Below are 13273 nucleotides of genomic sequence, written 5' to 3'. Positions count from 1 at the left end.
CGCGTTTCAAATGTGGTATATGTTTATTCAGGTACCTCTCATTTTACTTGGGTTGATAGCTCATCATCCTGAATATCCTCTCCAGCAATTCGTTCTCCAAAGACCTAAAAAAACTTCTATTAAAGAAGAGCGCGAAACAAATCATTGCATACAGTCACAACAACATCGATACTTGTCCTTCAACCCCACAAGTACGCCATAGGAGATCACAAGCAAGAGCAAGAAGAAAGAATTAAAAAAATTTCATCACAAAGCTATACAATGTACCGGTTAAGAGAAACTTCAAAGCTATGTCTCTCTCAATTGCAGTTTCAGAACGCGAAGTCACCCACAAATCAAATTAGGGATAAGTAAAAAAATGAATAGTAAACGTCAACCGAGTGGCGTGTCAATCTCATATGTCGAGTCGTCATTAAAGCCACAAAAACCGCTAAATGTGCCAATATTGCTTTGCTCGTTAACGGTCCTTCGATTCTCTATAAAAAGCCTTTTTTAAGCTGATGGAGTACATTAAAATAAAATGAACTTGCACACATATACAAAAGAAACGTACTAAAATAAAAAGTAAGTAATTTATGAAGGACAAATTTGTAATTTACTCATGCCAAAATTAACAATGCAATTAAAAAAATAAAATAAGAAACAAACAAATCAACGTTAACCTCGATCCTTTTGTCTCCACTTGGCTAATGACTCAAAACCGCGGGTAAGACCGGGTTTTACTTTTTTTTTTTTTTTTTTTTTTTTTTTTTTTTTTTTTTTTTTTTTTTTTTTTTTTTTTTTTTTTTTTTTTTTTTTGTAGGATTTGATGACGTGGCCATACTCTCTCTATCAAAAGAAAAGGAAGAGGGAATGAAAAAAAAGAGGGAAAAACTGCATTTCGTGGCCAACGAATCCGACCCTGAAATTCTTTTTCCTCTCCCATTTCCCTTTTACGTATCCTCTCTGTTTTAGCCACCACCTTAGCCTCACTCAATTTGAATCCCGTAGGTGATTTTTGTTCTATTTAGCTATTATCTTGTTCTTATCGACGTTGAATCGAATTTTTTTCGGAATACCTTGATTCCACGATTGGCTATGATTCTACAAATATTAGTTTCGGCTTGCAATTGTGTTGACAATCTGGTCTCTATTGAGCGTGATACAATTGATTGGAGGTTTTCTTTGTTAATTCCGTAGGAATTTTTGGTTTTAGTTTTTGTTCTTCCTATTTTCGGTGTTTTGTTTTTAGTTTTTTTTGTTCATTTTTATGGTTTTCAATGATCAATGGTGACGGGCATTGTGAGGGCTTCTCGGAAGTCGCCTCTGCCGATCTATTGGATTCATCTTCACCTTGGGGTGTCGAGAATGTCGATGGTTGCTCCGTTGCATCGCCAGCTTCTTCGAGGTATTCGTCCTGCGGAGATTCCGAGTTCGAGAGGTATTGCAGTGCGAATTCAGCAATGGGAACGCCAAGTATGCGCAGCACGATTACAGTATTTAACGATTGCATCGATTCTGAATTTGCGTATGCGAGGAATTATGGGTTCAGTGATGATGGCGGCCTGGAGAACTTCATTTTGGGAGGGAACGAGATGAATTCGATGGATACGAATATCGTAGGCTATAGAATGATAGAACTGCACGATGAAATCACTCGTGAAGAGCCGAGTACGAAACATAGGTCTAGTGGGTTGAATTTGTACGGTACGGGTGAGCTTATTGATTCACTTGAAGCTAATGGCGAAGGTTTGTGTTGGAAGGTTGAGAGCACATCGGATTTATTATGTGGGGTAGATATGACTAACCGGTCCGAGAAGGTGGAGAACAGCAAAGATGGAAAAGAAGGCTTCATTATAGGGACAGAAGCCAGTGAATCGGGAACGGAGGTGGATGCTGTTCTTGGAGATGTTACCAATGAAGCAGTTCATATGGGATGTTTTGAAGGAAGTACGGTTGAGATTGGTATGAAAATAGGACAAAGGTTTGAAGAACGTCTTCTACCTTGCACGGTTGAGAAAAAGTCTGACGGTGAATTGGATGTGGATAATGATAGATCCCAGAACGAGCATTCAGAGAGTGAGGATTCAATGTATAATTTTTTATCTGATGGTGATCATAGGGATGAAACTTTCCTGCATAATAATGCACGCATTCTTCCAGAAACTGACATGGCAAATGAAAATCCACTGCTTATCAATTCATCTGTTGCTTTCGGTTCAGATGATTGGAATGATTTTGCGGATGCACTCCAGGAAAGGATACCGTGCAATCTGAATTCCTCTTCTCTGACTGTTAACGGTGTTTGTGATGGTAGTGGAATGACGAGAGAAGATGGAAAACAGATGCTCTTAGCCTGCAAAGAAGAACAAGCTGGCACAAATTTTCTGAAGAAAGTTAACTGCAGTTCTGGGGATTGTATGATTGTGCCAACTGCTGAAAGACCAAACGACGTGATTCAAGTGCGGGACATTCCTATGGCGATCTGTCAAGTCCAGTCTTTTGACGAGTTGGAGGAAATTGCAAACAATACTTTTTTAACTGCAGCTGATTTTTCATACGGTGTTGAATTAGATCAAGATGCAAAGGATATATTTGTGGTTAATAATCAGGCAGGAGCTGCTGATAAAACTGCATATAACGGTGAATGTCTTGTTTGTAATATTTCTGAAGTTGGTACAGGAGCAGAGAAATTTACTTCAAAGCAGCACATGTGCACTGTGGATGGTAACTCTGTAACGCAACCTCAAATCCTAGAAACTGAAGATAATGGTGGAGCGGTGAATCAAGGCTTAGATAGCCAAGGACTAGGAAATGTGAAAACAAAAATGGACCCTCTTGGTGCTGCTTTAACTAATCGTCTTTTGACTCATGCTAGTGACTGTAGTGAGGATTTGGCACATTCCACACCAATACCTGAATCAAAAGGTCGTCATCTTTTGCCAGTTGAGGTCAGTAGAAATTTCTTTGTTTATGATGCTCGGTTATCATTGGCTTTGACTTCTTACTTGCCTTGAAAATTGTCTCGAATTGTGCAAAATCTTAAATCATCACCTAGTAACTGATTGAACACACTGTCTCTGTCCCACTAACGCTCCCTCAGCTATAAGATTATGTCCAATGAATCTTTAGAAATATTCTATAAACATTTTAAGACGCTTGTGTATTTGTATGCGAGGGGATGAAAGGACCGTAATGCCACTGATGAAATGTATTGTTAAATATAAGAGGAGCCATCAATCCAATGTATTTCACTTATTGTATCTGTCCATTCTATATTTATTTTGCAATTGTATATCTGTTCCTCCGGCAGTCATCAATCCCTTGCAAGTGTATGGTCGATGTACAAGTACAATGAGTGTTGGCTTTGAAATGAATACCTATCTTGAAGCACTCACATTCTTGCAAATTTTTTTCCATGCAGCTAGCAAAACTTGAGCTACATGATTTCTATGATGAAGTTGTTCACGAAATGGAAGAAATACTACTTGAATCTTGTGATTCTCCAGGTGCTAGATTTACTAATAAATATAAGATATCTCAGTCACTACCATCTTTACCACTAAGGGATGGAGGATCAACTACACCTACTTCAGGCATTAACAGTTCTGATCCAAGTAACCCAGAAAACTTGAAAATTGATGGGGTTGAAGTGATAGGGGCAAGACAAAAGAGAGGGGATGTATCATTCAGTGAAAGACTAGTTGGGGTGAAGGAGTACACTGTATACAAACTTAGGGTATGGAGTGACAAGAAACAGTGGGAGGTTGAACGCCGCTACCGAGATTTCTATTCTCTATATTGTCAGTTGAAATCATCATTTGCTGATCATGGGTGGAGTTTACCCTCTCCCTGGTCCGCAGTTGATAATAGATCAAGAAAGTTATTTGGGAGTGCCTCTCCGGACATTATTGCGGAAAGAAGTGTTTTAATTCAAGAGTGTTTATGTTCTATTCTTCATTCAAGATTTTCATCAACCAATCCGAGTCCATTAATTTGGTTTTTGTCTTCTCAAGAATCAAACTCCAGCTCTCCTACAGCAGATACTGCAGTACCTCAATCACCTGATACTGCAAGTGTGTCTGACACGCAAAACTTGTTCTCTTTGGGGAATTCCATATCACTAATTGTTGAAATTCGGCCGTACAAATCTACAAGACAAATACTGGAGATGCAGCATTATATGTGTGCTGGATGTTATAGACATTTTGATGATCAGAAAACTCTGATGAAAGGCTTTGTACAGAGTTTTGGATGGGGCAAACCACGAGTCTGTGATTACACCTCTCAGATGTTTTGCTTTTCATGCCATACGAATGAGATGGCAGTCATACCAGCAAGAGTTTTACATCATTGGGACTTCACTCAATATCCAGTTTCTCAGTTAGCTAAGTCATATTTGGATTCCATACATGATCAGGTATTTTATGCAGAACAAATTTCCATTTAATCTTTTATAACTGTATTGTCTTTGATAGTTCTCTTTAGTTCATATAAAGTTTATTGGGATATATGAGTAATTGGTATATACAGCCTTTGCTCTGCAGAACAGATTGTTGTGTTCTGCTGGGTCTTTTTTCACTAGCTAAATAGAGAGGAGAGCAATGTTGAAATTGTCTGTCCTTGCATAATTATAGTGCCGTCGAATTTGAACTGTCAGCTGGTTGGCTAGTATCTTAACTATTTTTTTGTGTTTTGGATATAGAGTTCTGGTAAAAAAACAGTCGAACAAGAACAAAAGATAGGGACATTTATGATCTAGAGAGAGTTAAATCATTTGCAATGAGTTATTCATTGCTTATTTCTACTGCAATGAATGCATGCTAATTTTATAGTCAATGGCATTTGGATATGATCTGTAGGCATTTTATGGTTAGCTAGTAGGTAGAAATACTACTGAACGTTGGCAAGTAATTTTTTTACATCTTATTGAACTTCCTTTGGCAGCCCATGCTTTGTGTCAGTGCGGTTAATCCTTCTCTCCTCTCAAAGGTCCCAGCTTTGCTTCATGTTATGGGTGTGAGGAAAAAAATAGGAGATATGATTTCATATGTTCGCTGCCCGTTTCGTAGGTCAATTAACAGAGGACTGGGATTCCGTAGATATCTTGTTGAAAGCAATGATTTTTTTGCACTTAGAGACCTTGTTGATCTATCCAAAGGGGCATTTGCAGGTTGATTTCGACTTAGTTATGTTAGTTTTGGTTTAATATTATTGTGTCCTGTTCAACCTTTTTGTTGTTCACTGTGTACGCTTAAATTATTCTTGCAGTATTACCTACAATACTGGAGACCATCTCGAGGAAAATCTTGGAGCACATTGAGGAGAAATGCCTTGTGTGCTGTGATGCTGGCGTTTCATGTGGTGCTCGTCAAGCATGCAGTACCCCGTTGTCTCTCATTTTTCCTTTTCAGGTAACCCTCCCCTCCCCCCACATCTTGTAATTGCATTCCCATATTCTGAATATACTGAAATCCTTACACTTATTCTAGACTGCGTTAGAATTTGAATTTCCCTCCACGCATTCCATGATGACCCTTCGCGTTTAAAACCTTCAGGAAACTGAGATGGATAAATGTGCCTCATGTGAATCTTTATTCCATAAACCTTGCTTTGTAAAGCTCATGAAATGTCATTGTGGGGCGAGCCTTAGAGTCGATGAGACCGGTAGGCTCGCAAGGAAGGTAGGCCGTGGATTAGGGACGGATGGTGAGGAGAATGGAGGTGTGTACTCATTTCTGGGAAAATCAACTTCCATTTCGCCTTTGAGGTCTCTATCAGGCCTGTTTGCCAAAGAACATAAAGACAGTGAGAATATCATCGTCATGGGTTCTCTCCCTTCCACCTCCCTCTGAACATGTGCCTATTTTTTGTGTCTGGGTTACCATTTTTTTTTATAATTCTAAAGCCCCATTTGTCAATCTGTTGGATATATATGCTAAAATAATAAACACATGATGTATATTGTAACAATATTTTATGATCAGTATGTCCGTTTATTTATTTCACACTATTTATTTTAAAATAATCATTTTCTTTTCAAATCTATAATATTATCCGTCAGATCTCATATCGATGGTGGGATCCTTTGTCTAACAAACTATTTACAAAGTTACAATATCTGTTAGTAGTTAGTAGTGAGTATGAGTTGTTGCATTATCATTAATTTTTATAAATAATATTTCAAAGCATTAGTTAGAATATTAGACAAAAAGTGAATCTCAAACAGATTAGTAATTAAAAAATATCAATAAAAAAAATATATAATTATGTTAAGAATGAGAAATATAATTCGGATCGAAAATGTGTATTCCCATTAATATTTATAATGTGACTAATTAAATATTGAGAAAAATAAAATAAAATATACTATAAATCACATAAATATTAAAATATAATATCTAAAATATATTTCATAACTAATATATTCTTCAAATATTATATCTTATTAGTTTAAAAATATAATGATTTGTTTGAGTATCTGTTTCAAAGTTTTATTTTTTATTTTTTTATTATTACTTGCTAAGCTTAATTAATGACTTTATCCGTTTGTCAAGGAGTTATGGTGCATGAGTTTTCTATTTATTGCAAAAACTAACTACTGTCTTAATGAAACTTTTAAGCATGGATTTAATTAGCAGTTATGCTACACAAGTTTTATAATTATTACGAGAAGTCAAAATTATCCTCCATAATATTAGTTAATCACACTTTTAAGCATTAATTTAATTAGTCAAACGTAAAATAATTAATTAATTTCACCTATCCTTGAATGAGTTTTGTTCAGTCCTTGAATGATGAATGGTCAAGAAGGACTGGACCTCTCTTGGTTGATCGAGGGATCTACTTCTCTTCCCGAGCTGATGGACTCTATTTATAGAGTGATGAAGTTTTTCTTACTTTTGGCATAGCGGGCCCTAGCAGGAGGTCAACGCGATGAGCCATTACCTCAGTGGTAAAGCACGTCCCTAATAATTGTGTCGTTGTGTGTAGGATGTGAGAGCTCTCGGCCACAGACTTGTACAGTTAAGGTTGTTGAACACGAAAAAGAGAAAAAACCAAAAAATAACATATACTCGGGTTTTTATCATAAAAAAGTTGTAATAACCAACAAAAAAAAAAAGGAATTTGCTCCAAAAAATAATATAAATTTAGTAGATACTTGAATACATTCTCAAATATTAAAAATATTCAATAAATTATTAAAATTTAAAATTTTTAATTAGTTTTTATTTAAATAATTACTTGTACTTCAACTTGATTATTTTTATTCATGATTTAAGCATTAAATATTCCAAACATTATATATGTAGCATCTATGAAAAGATCAGAAGTTGTGATCTTTATTTTTATTAAATTAAAAAAGCGAGTATAGCGCATGAAATAAATATTTTTTGGTTCATTATTTAAAGTTATTAACTTCGTTCACTTGAATCATCATTTCTACTAAATCAAGTTCTTTCTTCACTTCAAACTCCATTCCCGCCACCATGCCCGCCGTACTCACCGGAGCACGGTACTGCGATCTCTCCATTTCAACTCGACGAAACTCAACTGATTCTTCATTGTCGTTATATCTTTTCCGATCATAATTATTGGCGTCGTCAACGTAGGCGCCGGCAATATCTTCCACGAGCGAGTTGATGCTACATCCTTCCGGAAAGAAACTATCGTCGAGGTAAATCTCTGGTTCGTCCTTGAAATCGAAATTCGGAACTGTCCAATCGTTAGGGCAAAACTCAGTGGTTTGCGTTTGATGATGATGATGATCGGCCACTTTTGATTTAGTGTTGTTGACGGCGGAGGTGGCTGAGCTTTTCTTCTGGTGGCGAGCGGCGACGGAGTCCAGATTCAGGCTCTTGATGTAGTCCTGCAGAAGAGAGCACCTCGGATATTTGGATCTGCATTTTCGCTTTGAGTATTGCCTTCTCTTGGTCGCATTCCAGTGGTTTTTTATGGAGTTTTCTGTTCTTCCAGGTAATCTCTTCGCTATTTCCGCCCATTTGTTCCCGATTTCTGAATGCGCCTCAATCAAAACCCTATCCTCTTCTTCACTCCATGTATCCTTCTGCATTCATTTCCATGATTAAATTCCCTATACATTTCAAGTAATTATGGAAGGAAAACGAAAAAATTGGAATCAATTTTGGAATTGAAAATACCTTAATGTCAGGCCTGAGATGATTGTGCCATCTTTCTCTGCACTGTTTTCCTATTCTTCCTGGCAGAATCTGCGCTATGTGAGACCATTTTCTCACTCCATATTGTTCAACCAATTGAACCAAAAGCCTGTTTAATTTTAGACAAATATCAAACCAAAAGCCTATAATGATATTTCAGTATGAGAATTTGATTAAGAACATTGAGATTTATTGAATTGGGAGGGGAGGATTGTCTACCTATCTTCTTCAATTGTCCATTGGCCTTTGATCACAGTAGGCTTCTTTCGAACTTTAGATGTTCTTAACAGAGATGGAAATGTTGCATTCTTATTCATGATAGCTTTCTGGATATGGCCATGTCCTGAAGTTACGCAGGACACTTCATCAGCTACAATGAAATTTACAGGTTTTATTTCTTGGAAATTCAATGGAATCATGGAGTTTCTTTCTAATTCCATTATCTCAATTTGATTCCTCTGATAATAATAATCTCCACAACTTTGGAAGTTGTCCATCACTTGCCCACACCCACCATTTTGATCTGTAGTGCAACCTTTACTAAAATCATACAAATCTTCAACGCCCATATTGTTATTCGAAGAACACCCATATGAGTATGGATTCAAAGGATCGAAACTGCACAGATTTTCGTCTTCCATAACAGGATGATTGGACGATGAACCAATGGGATGAAAATGATCCAGGTTATGAAATTCTTGCAGATAATTACCTTTTGATGCAAAAATTTCGAATGATAATTCATCATTCTTGCAGATTTGGGCATAATTTTCTGAACAAACCTGTTGAATCTGGGAGCTAAGATTTTGTCTAAGACTCGATTCGAACTCCATGAGTGCAAGAAAAAACGAGAAATTGGGAGGAGGAAATTTAAAATTGTTTTGTGTTCATCTCATTTATATATTGTCTGTGAAGATGACAACTCTTATTGCGGAGGTTTCATTCTTTATTGTACTATTAAATCACATTTATTACTGTTAATTTGTTCGAGAATTACACACAATATGTGATTTAATTAATCAGACTATTTTTCTTTTATGTGGTTTTTAATCTGTATATGCATATTCATTTTAATTTTTCAGAAAAAAATTGTTCAAATTTTCGGCAATTTAATCCGGTCCAATTGGAAACGGACCAAATAAATTGAGTCTCGTAATTATATAAACTTTTATGTTACATTTGGTGATATTAATTAATATGAACTTATGTCTTTGATCACAACCGGCATAAGTTCAAATTAATATTACCGAATTTAAATATATTAGTCTTTTTTCGTTTACTTAATAATTTCATATATATTAGATTCATCCATATACTATTATTTCTACGTAGTTTTTTTAGTTTAAGCATTTTGAGTAGAAGATTTGAATATCTAATATCGGTTAAACTATACTCATATTGACATTACTCCTAGAATTAACAAGTTTGTTTAGTATATCACAAGGATTATCCTTTTTTTGGTTTATAGTCCATGTGACAATAAGTTTATGATTTTTTTTGTCTAATAATAATAATAAGAAGGAGAAGAATAATCCAATACCATTGGAAGTTGCCCCTATAATTCTAATTCTTCATTTCCTTTCATCCTTACCCTGTCTATTTCACAACTTTCTCAACGTTCAGTTTTCTACCTACTTTCATCTTTCATATGTAACGACCATTTTATAATTCTTTATTTTCGATGTTGATTACCATAGTAGTTCTATTCTATGAGTATAAATCGTGAATTATTTAAAATCAAGATAAAGAGGGATCAAAACTACCTTCAAAATAGTCAAAATATTGGTACGAAAAAGAAGAAGCAAATATCACACTTTGAGGCATTTACATAAAATTTTGTTTAATTGTTACTTAATTCTTGATAATCCTAACTAGCCTGCACAAATCATCCCAACATTAATAGAAAATGTTAGGTTGATAGTTACTAAATTTATAATATCCGCCTAAGTTTTGGTTAGAATAAGTATTGGTGTGTTAATATCGATGTCTTGTACTAATTAATATCACAGAAGGTCACCCGGAATTTTGAGTTCTCTTTTGAGCTTGATTCTATGAATTGCAGTTTGATTTTATTTGGGAACGGTTGAATGTTCGTCATCTACTCATTGGTTGATCGGACATCCTCACTATCTCCCTCATTTAAATGAAAAGGGCAAAGCAAAAAAGAAAAAAAGGTTGGGTGGGTCCAGCCCAGTGGGCCACGATTCTAACGTCACGGTCCACTTTCACAGCCCGTAGTTTTGTTCAAATTTCAAACCGAGCTAGGCTTGGTCGCTCGCACGTGTGAACAGTCTTTGGTCTTAATTAGCATTATTGACACGTGTTATTTCATAAATGAAAGGCAAAAAACCCTCTCTGCCCATTAATTAAAGCGCGCAAGTTGTATCCGCCGTTCGTTTCATCGTTTTAAATTAGCCGCTCTGGCGCCTTCTCCAATTCCAGTTCCGCCTATAAAGCTTAATCGAAAGCGTTCATTTCCCTGACTTTCCGCCATTATCGCAGAGCTTCCTCTCTCTCTCTCTCTCTCTCTCTCTCTGAAGCTCTGAGAATCGCGACTGCGAATTTTCTGACAATGGAGGCTGAGGAAGGTCCCACACACCTTTCGCCGTCGCCGACTTTTAGCATCTATTCTTCAGGTAGTTGTTGCCTCGCTGAAATTGCCGCCACAGCTGTTAGGGAAATTGGAGAGGAACCGTTTGCAGATGCTGATAATTACGGCTGGGAGTCCCAGGGTTCGGTTTACCGTTTCCGAGAAAATATGTCCAACAGCCATGCAAGGGAATCAGCGGAAGGAGTTAGAAGTGATGACTGTGGTAAAAATGGCTACGATGATGAATTTAAGTTTGTTGTTCTCTGCAGAGAACCAGACGCAGTTACGAGCTCTGCTCATGAGATCTTTTACAATGGTCAGATCATGCCGGTTTATCCGGTATTCAATATGGACTCACTGCTAGACAACGGCTCACGAGTAGGCACCGTATTGGAGAACTTGAAGAAGTCGACTGTGCATCGTTCGCCGTTGAGAAACATGATGAACGAAGAGGAGTGTAAAACGACGTCGGTTTCCTCGTCTGGAGCGGACGGTCTTGCAGGCGTTCCACCGGATACGTACTGCGTCTGGTCTCCTAGCGCTGAGAAAACACTACCTGAAAAGAAACATAAAGGAATAGAATTGTTAAACAGGTGGAAATTTCGGGATCTTATATACAATCACATTCGAAGTAAGAGTGAAGGAGTGGATGCACTCACGATGAGGACGGCGATTATTAAGAAGGACGATCGGCCTGGAAATGTACCGAAGATGAAGAAAGATGATTCAAGAAGATTATCAACATCCTCTAGTAGTCCTAATTTTGGTACCACATCCTTCCCTGCACAGAGCGTTCGTTATGGGTGGAACAGAACGGTGAAAGAAGCGGAAAAGAGGAGGTCCTACTTATACAGACAACATTGGGTAGGATATGTGGCTAATGCCAACGCAACCATCTAGAATTTGCATCCATTCGGAAGATTTGTTTGTGGTTGAATTGCTGGAGATCCTTAACTTTTGATTTGAAAAGAACAGAAAATAGTGTAGTTCCCAATCAGGTTTTAATTAGGTTTGTCCTCGTCTCTATAATTCTAAATATTTTACCGATTGTTTTTCTCATCGAAAACGCAGTTTCCTTTTATGTGCTGTTTTAGAAAAACTATAAGTTGTTTGTATGTTTGTTCTTTGAATTAAGATGATTCAGAATGAGACTCATATTTCTGTTAGACCTTCACTCTCCTCTTGCGAGTTTCCGGTGATTATAGGTTCTGTTGTTAATGGTTGATCAATTTTTCTGTATGATATTTTTCTCTTTCTTTGTTGGAAGTCGGCAAGTTAAGCGTTCAATATTGCTATTTATTCAACTGTATAAGAACCACAGGTAGTATTGATATATAGCCTACCGCATTAGAACGGTTCTTTTACGGAATATCACATTAGAATAGTTATTAACATATTTAATTTGGTCAATTAATAGTTAGTAAACCTGTTTAACATAAATAATGCATCTGCTTTTCCTACGCATTTTCATATAATCCAGTTTCATTAGATATGCTTTTGAATTCTTTTTCTCACTGTATTTTGGATGCTAACTGGATTGATTGATATTTATATTCCACCTAACTTTCTTACCTAATGTGATGCAGTTGGTATTGAATCTAAAATGCTCATTATCTGGTGAGAATGAAGGAGGTTCCATCTTCCAAGTAAGTTTCTATCTAACTTTTGGCTTTTAAATTTAATTTTACTTTCACAAGTCAAGTAGCCATGGTTTGTTCTTGCATTATATTTTATATATACATCAGTTACAAAAACAACTACTACATGTAGGTCAACCTCAACGTAGTTGAATTAGTTAAAGTTAATATTATCTACCAAAAAGTTAGAAGTACAAAAAAAAAAAAAAAAAAAAAAACGGTTGTCTTCACGTTTTTCATGGAGAGAAGCAACCACATCCCACAAGGAGTCTGTTTATGTGGTGGTTCAGATAAGGTAACTAAATGAGCTGCTAGTGTACCAATCTACTCCTTTTTTTCCTCTTTCAAAGAAGGGGGAAAACGTTTCATTCGCTATATAATTCAGACTTTTTATGGAACATCTAAGTTTAGGATTTAGGGTACTTATGTTATCTAGAATCATGATTTAGGTTTTTTTTGTAACGGCCCAAACCCACTACGAGCTAATATTGTCTTCTTTGGATTTTCACCTCCGGGTTCTCTCAAGATTTTAAAATGACTCTATTAGAGAGAGGTCTCCATGCTCTTGGATTGCCCTCTCCAACCCAAGTGGGATCTCACATTTTTGGTGTCCATTATTATTGTCATTTTCCAAGCCAATCCTATAGGTGAGTAGCTATTTCAGCCGGTCGCTGTCCATTGGACCCTGAAAGTATCCCACAGATTTTCTAGGGAGTTCACTTTAAATACGAGTGCTTATAGTCCCTTATCCTTTCAGCTTTCACATTGAAAACATTACGGAGACCTCTTTAAGTTGTAAGCCAATACCTTCACTGATAGATGGAAAAGCTAATAATATTGAAATGTTTAGTAAAACGTAGAAACTAAGGGGAGTTGTCGCAACTCTG

General features: G+C 36.5%; 3 protein-coding genes across 6 annotated transcripts; 2 read left to right on the top strand and 1 right to left on the bottom strand.

Annotated features, from left to right (window-relative positions):
• The first annotated feature begins 852 nt into the window (after positions 1-852).
• On the top strand, positions 853-6025 carry LOC111485607. 3 transcript variants are annotated; one of them, XM_023132563.1, is made up of 6 exons: positions 853-2930; positions 3404-4399; positions 4927-5152; positions 5251-5393; positions 5538-5837; positions 5932-6025. In XM_023132563.1, the coding sequence occupies exons 1-5, from the start codon at positions 1260-1262 to the stop codon at positions 5832-5834; spliced, it is 3333 nt and encodes a 1110-aa protein (XP_022988331.1). In that variant the 5' UTR covers positions 853-1259; the 3' UTR covers positions 5835-5837; positions 5932-6025. The 3 variants fall into 3 exon arrangements, with proteins under 3 accessions (XP_022988331.1, XP_022988332.1, XP_022988333.1); XM_023132564.1 differs by lacking the exons at positions 5251-5393; positions 5538-5837; positions 5932-6025 and having other exon boundaries at positions 4927-4971; positions 5052-5143; XM_023132565.1 differs by lacking the exons at positions 5251-5393; positions 5538-5837; positions 5932-6025 and having other exon boundaries at positions 5052-5144.
• A 1356-nt stretch (positions 6026-7381) lies between these two features.
• Positions 7382-8992, bottom strand: LOC111485058 (transcription factor MYB98-like). The gene is made up of 3 exons (XM_023131748.1): positions 8379-8992; positions 8142-8268; positions 7382-8047 (listed from the first exon to the last, which is right to left on the bottom strand). Exons 1-3 carry the CDS (start codon positions 8990-8992, stop codon positions 7382-7384), a joined length of 1407 nt encoding a protein of 468 aa, XP_022987516.1.
• A 1384-nt stretch (positions 8993-10376) lies between these two features.
• On the top strand, positions 10377-12854 carry LOC111485653. 2 transcript variants are annotated; one of them, XM_023132632.1, is made up of 2 exons: positions 10377-11613; positions 12336-12854. In XM_023132632.1, exons 1-2 carry the CDS (start codon positions 10732-10734, stop codon positions 12423-12425), a joined length of 972 nt encoding a protein of 323 aa, XP_022988400.1. In that variant the 5' UTR covers positions 10377-10731; the 3' UTR covers positions 12426-12854. The 2 variants fall into 2 exon arrangements, 1 of the variants encoding a protein (XP_022988400.1); XR_002718697.1 differs by having other exon boundaries at positions 10381-11758.
• The last annotated feature ends 419 nt before the right edge of the window (positions 12855-13273 follow it).

This window comes from Cucurbita maxima, unplaced genomic scaffold, assembly GCF_002738345.1.
Source record: "Cucurbita maxima cultivar Rimu unplaced genomic scaffold, Cmax_1.0 Cma_Scf00010, whole genome shotgun sequence".
In the NCBI taxonomy this organism is placed as follows: Eukaryota; Viridiplantae; Streptophyta; class Magnoliopsida; order Cucurbitales; family Cucurbitaceae; genus Cucurbita; species Cucurbita maxima.
The sequence above is the reverse complement of the archived record's forward strand: the minus strand, read 5'-3'. Positions and strand labels throughout refer to the sequence as shown.

Coding starts and splice junctions, on each gene's coding strand:
- LOC111485607 (XM_023132563.1), top strand. CDS start 1,260: ATGATCAATGGTGACGGGCATTGTGAGGGCTTCTCGGAAGTCGCCTCT. Junction 2,931..3,403: donor GTCATCTTTTGCCAGTTGAG/GTCAGTAGAAAT, acceptor TTTTCCATGCAG/CTAGCAAAACTTGAGCTACA. Junction 5,153..5,250: donor ATCCAAAGGGGCATTTGCAG/GTTGATTTCGAC, acceptor TTATTCTTGCAG/TATTACCTACAATACTGGAG.
- LOC111485058 (XM_023131748.1), bottom strand. CDS start 8,992: ATGGAGTTCGAATCGAGTCTTAGACAAAATCTTAGCTCCCAGATTCAA. Junction 8,269..8,378: donor TGGACAATTGAAGAAGATAG/GTAGACAATCCT, acceptor AAAATTAAACAG/GCTTTTGGTTCAATTGGTTG. Junction 8,048..8,141: donor ATCTCAGGCCTGACATTAAG/GTATTTTCAATT, acceptor AAATGAATGCAG/AAGGATACATGGAGTGAAGA.
- LOC111485653 (XM_023132632.1), top strand. CDS start 10,732: ATGGAGGCTGAGGAAGGTCCCACACACCTTTCGCCGTCGCCGACTTTT. Junction 11,614..12,335: donor ACTTATACAGACAACATTGG/GTAGGATATGTG, acceptor AATGTGATGCAG/TTGGTATTGAATCTAAAATG.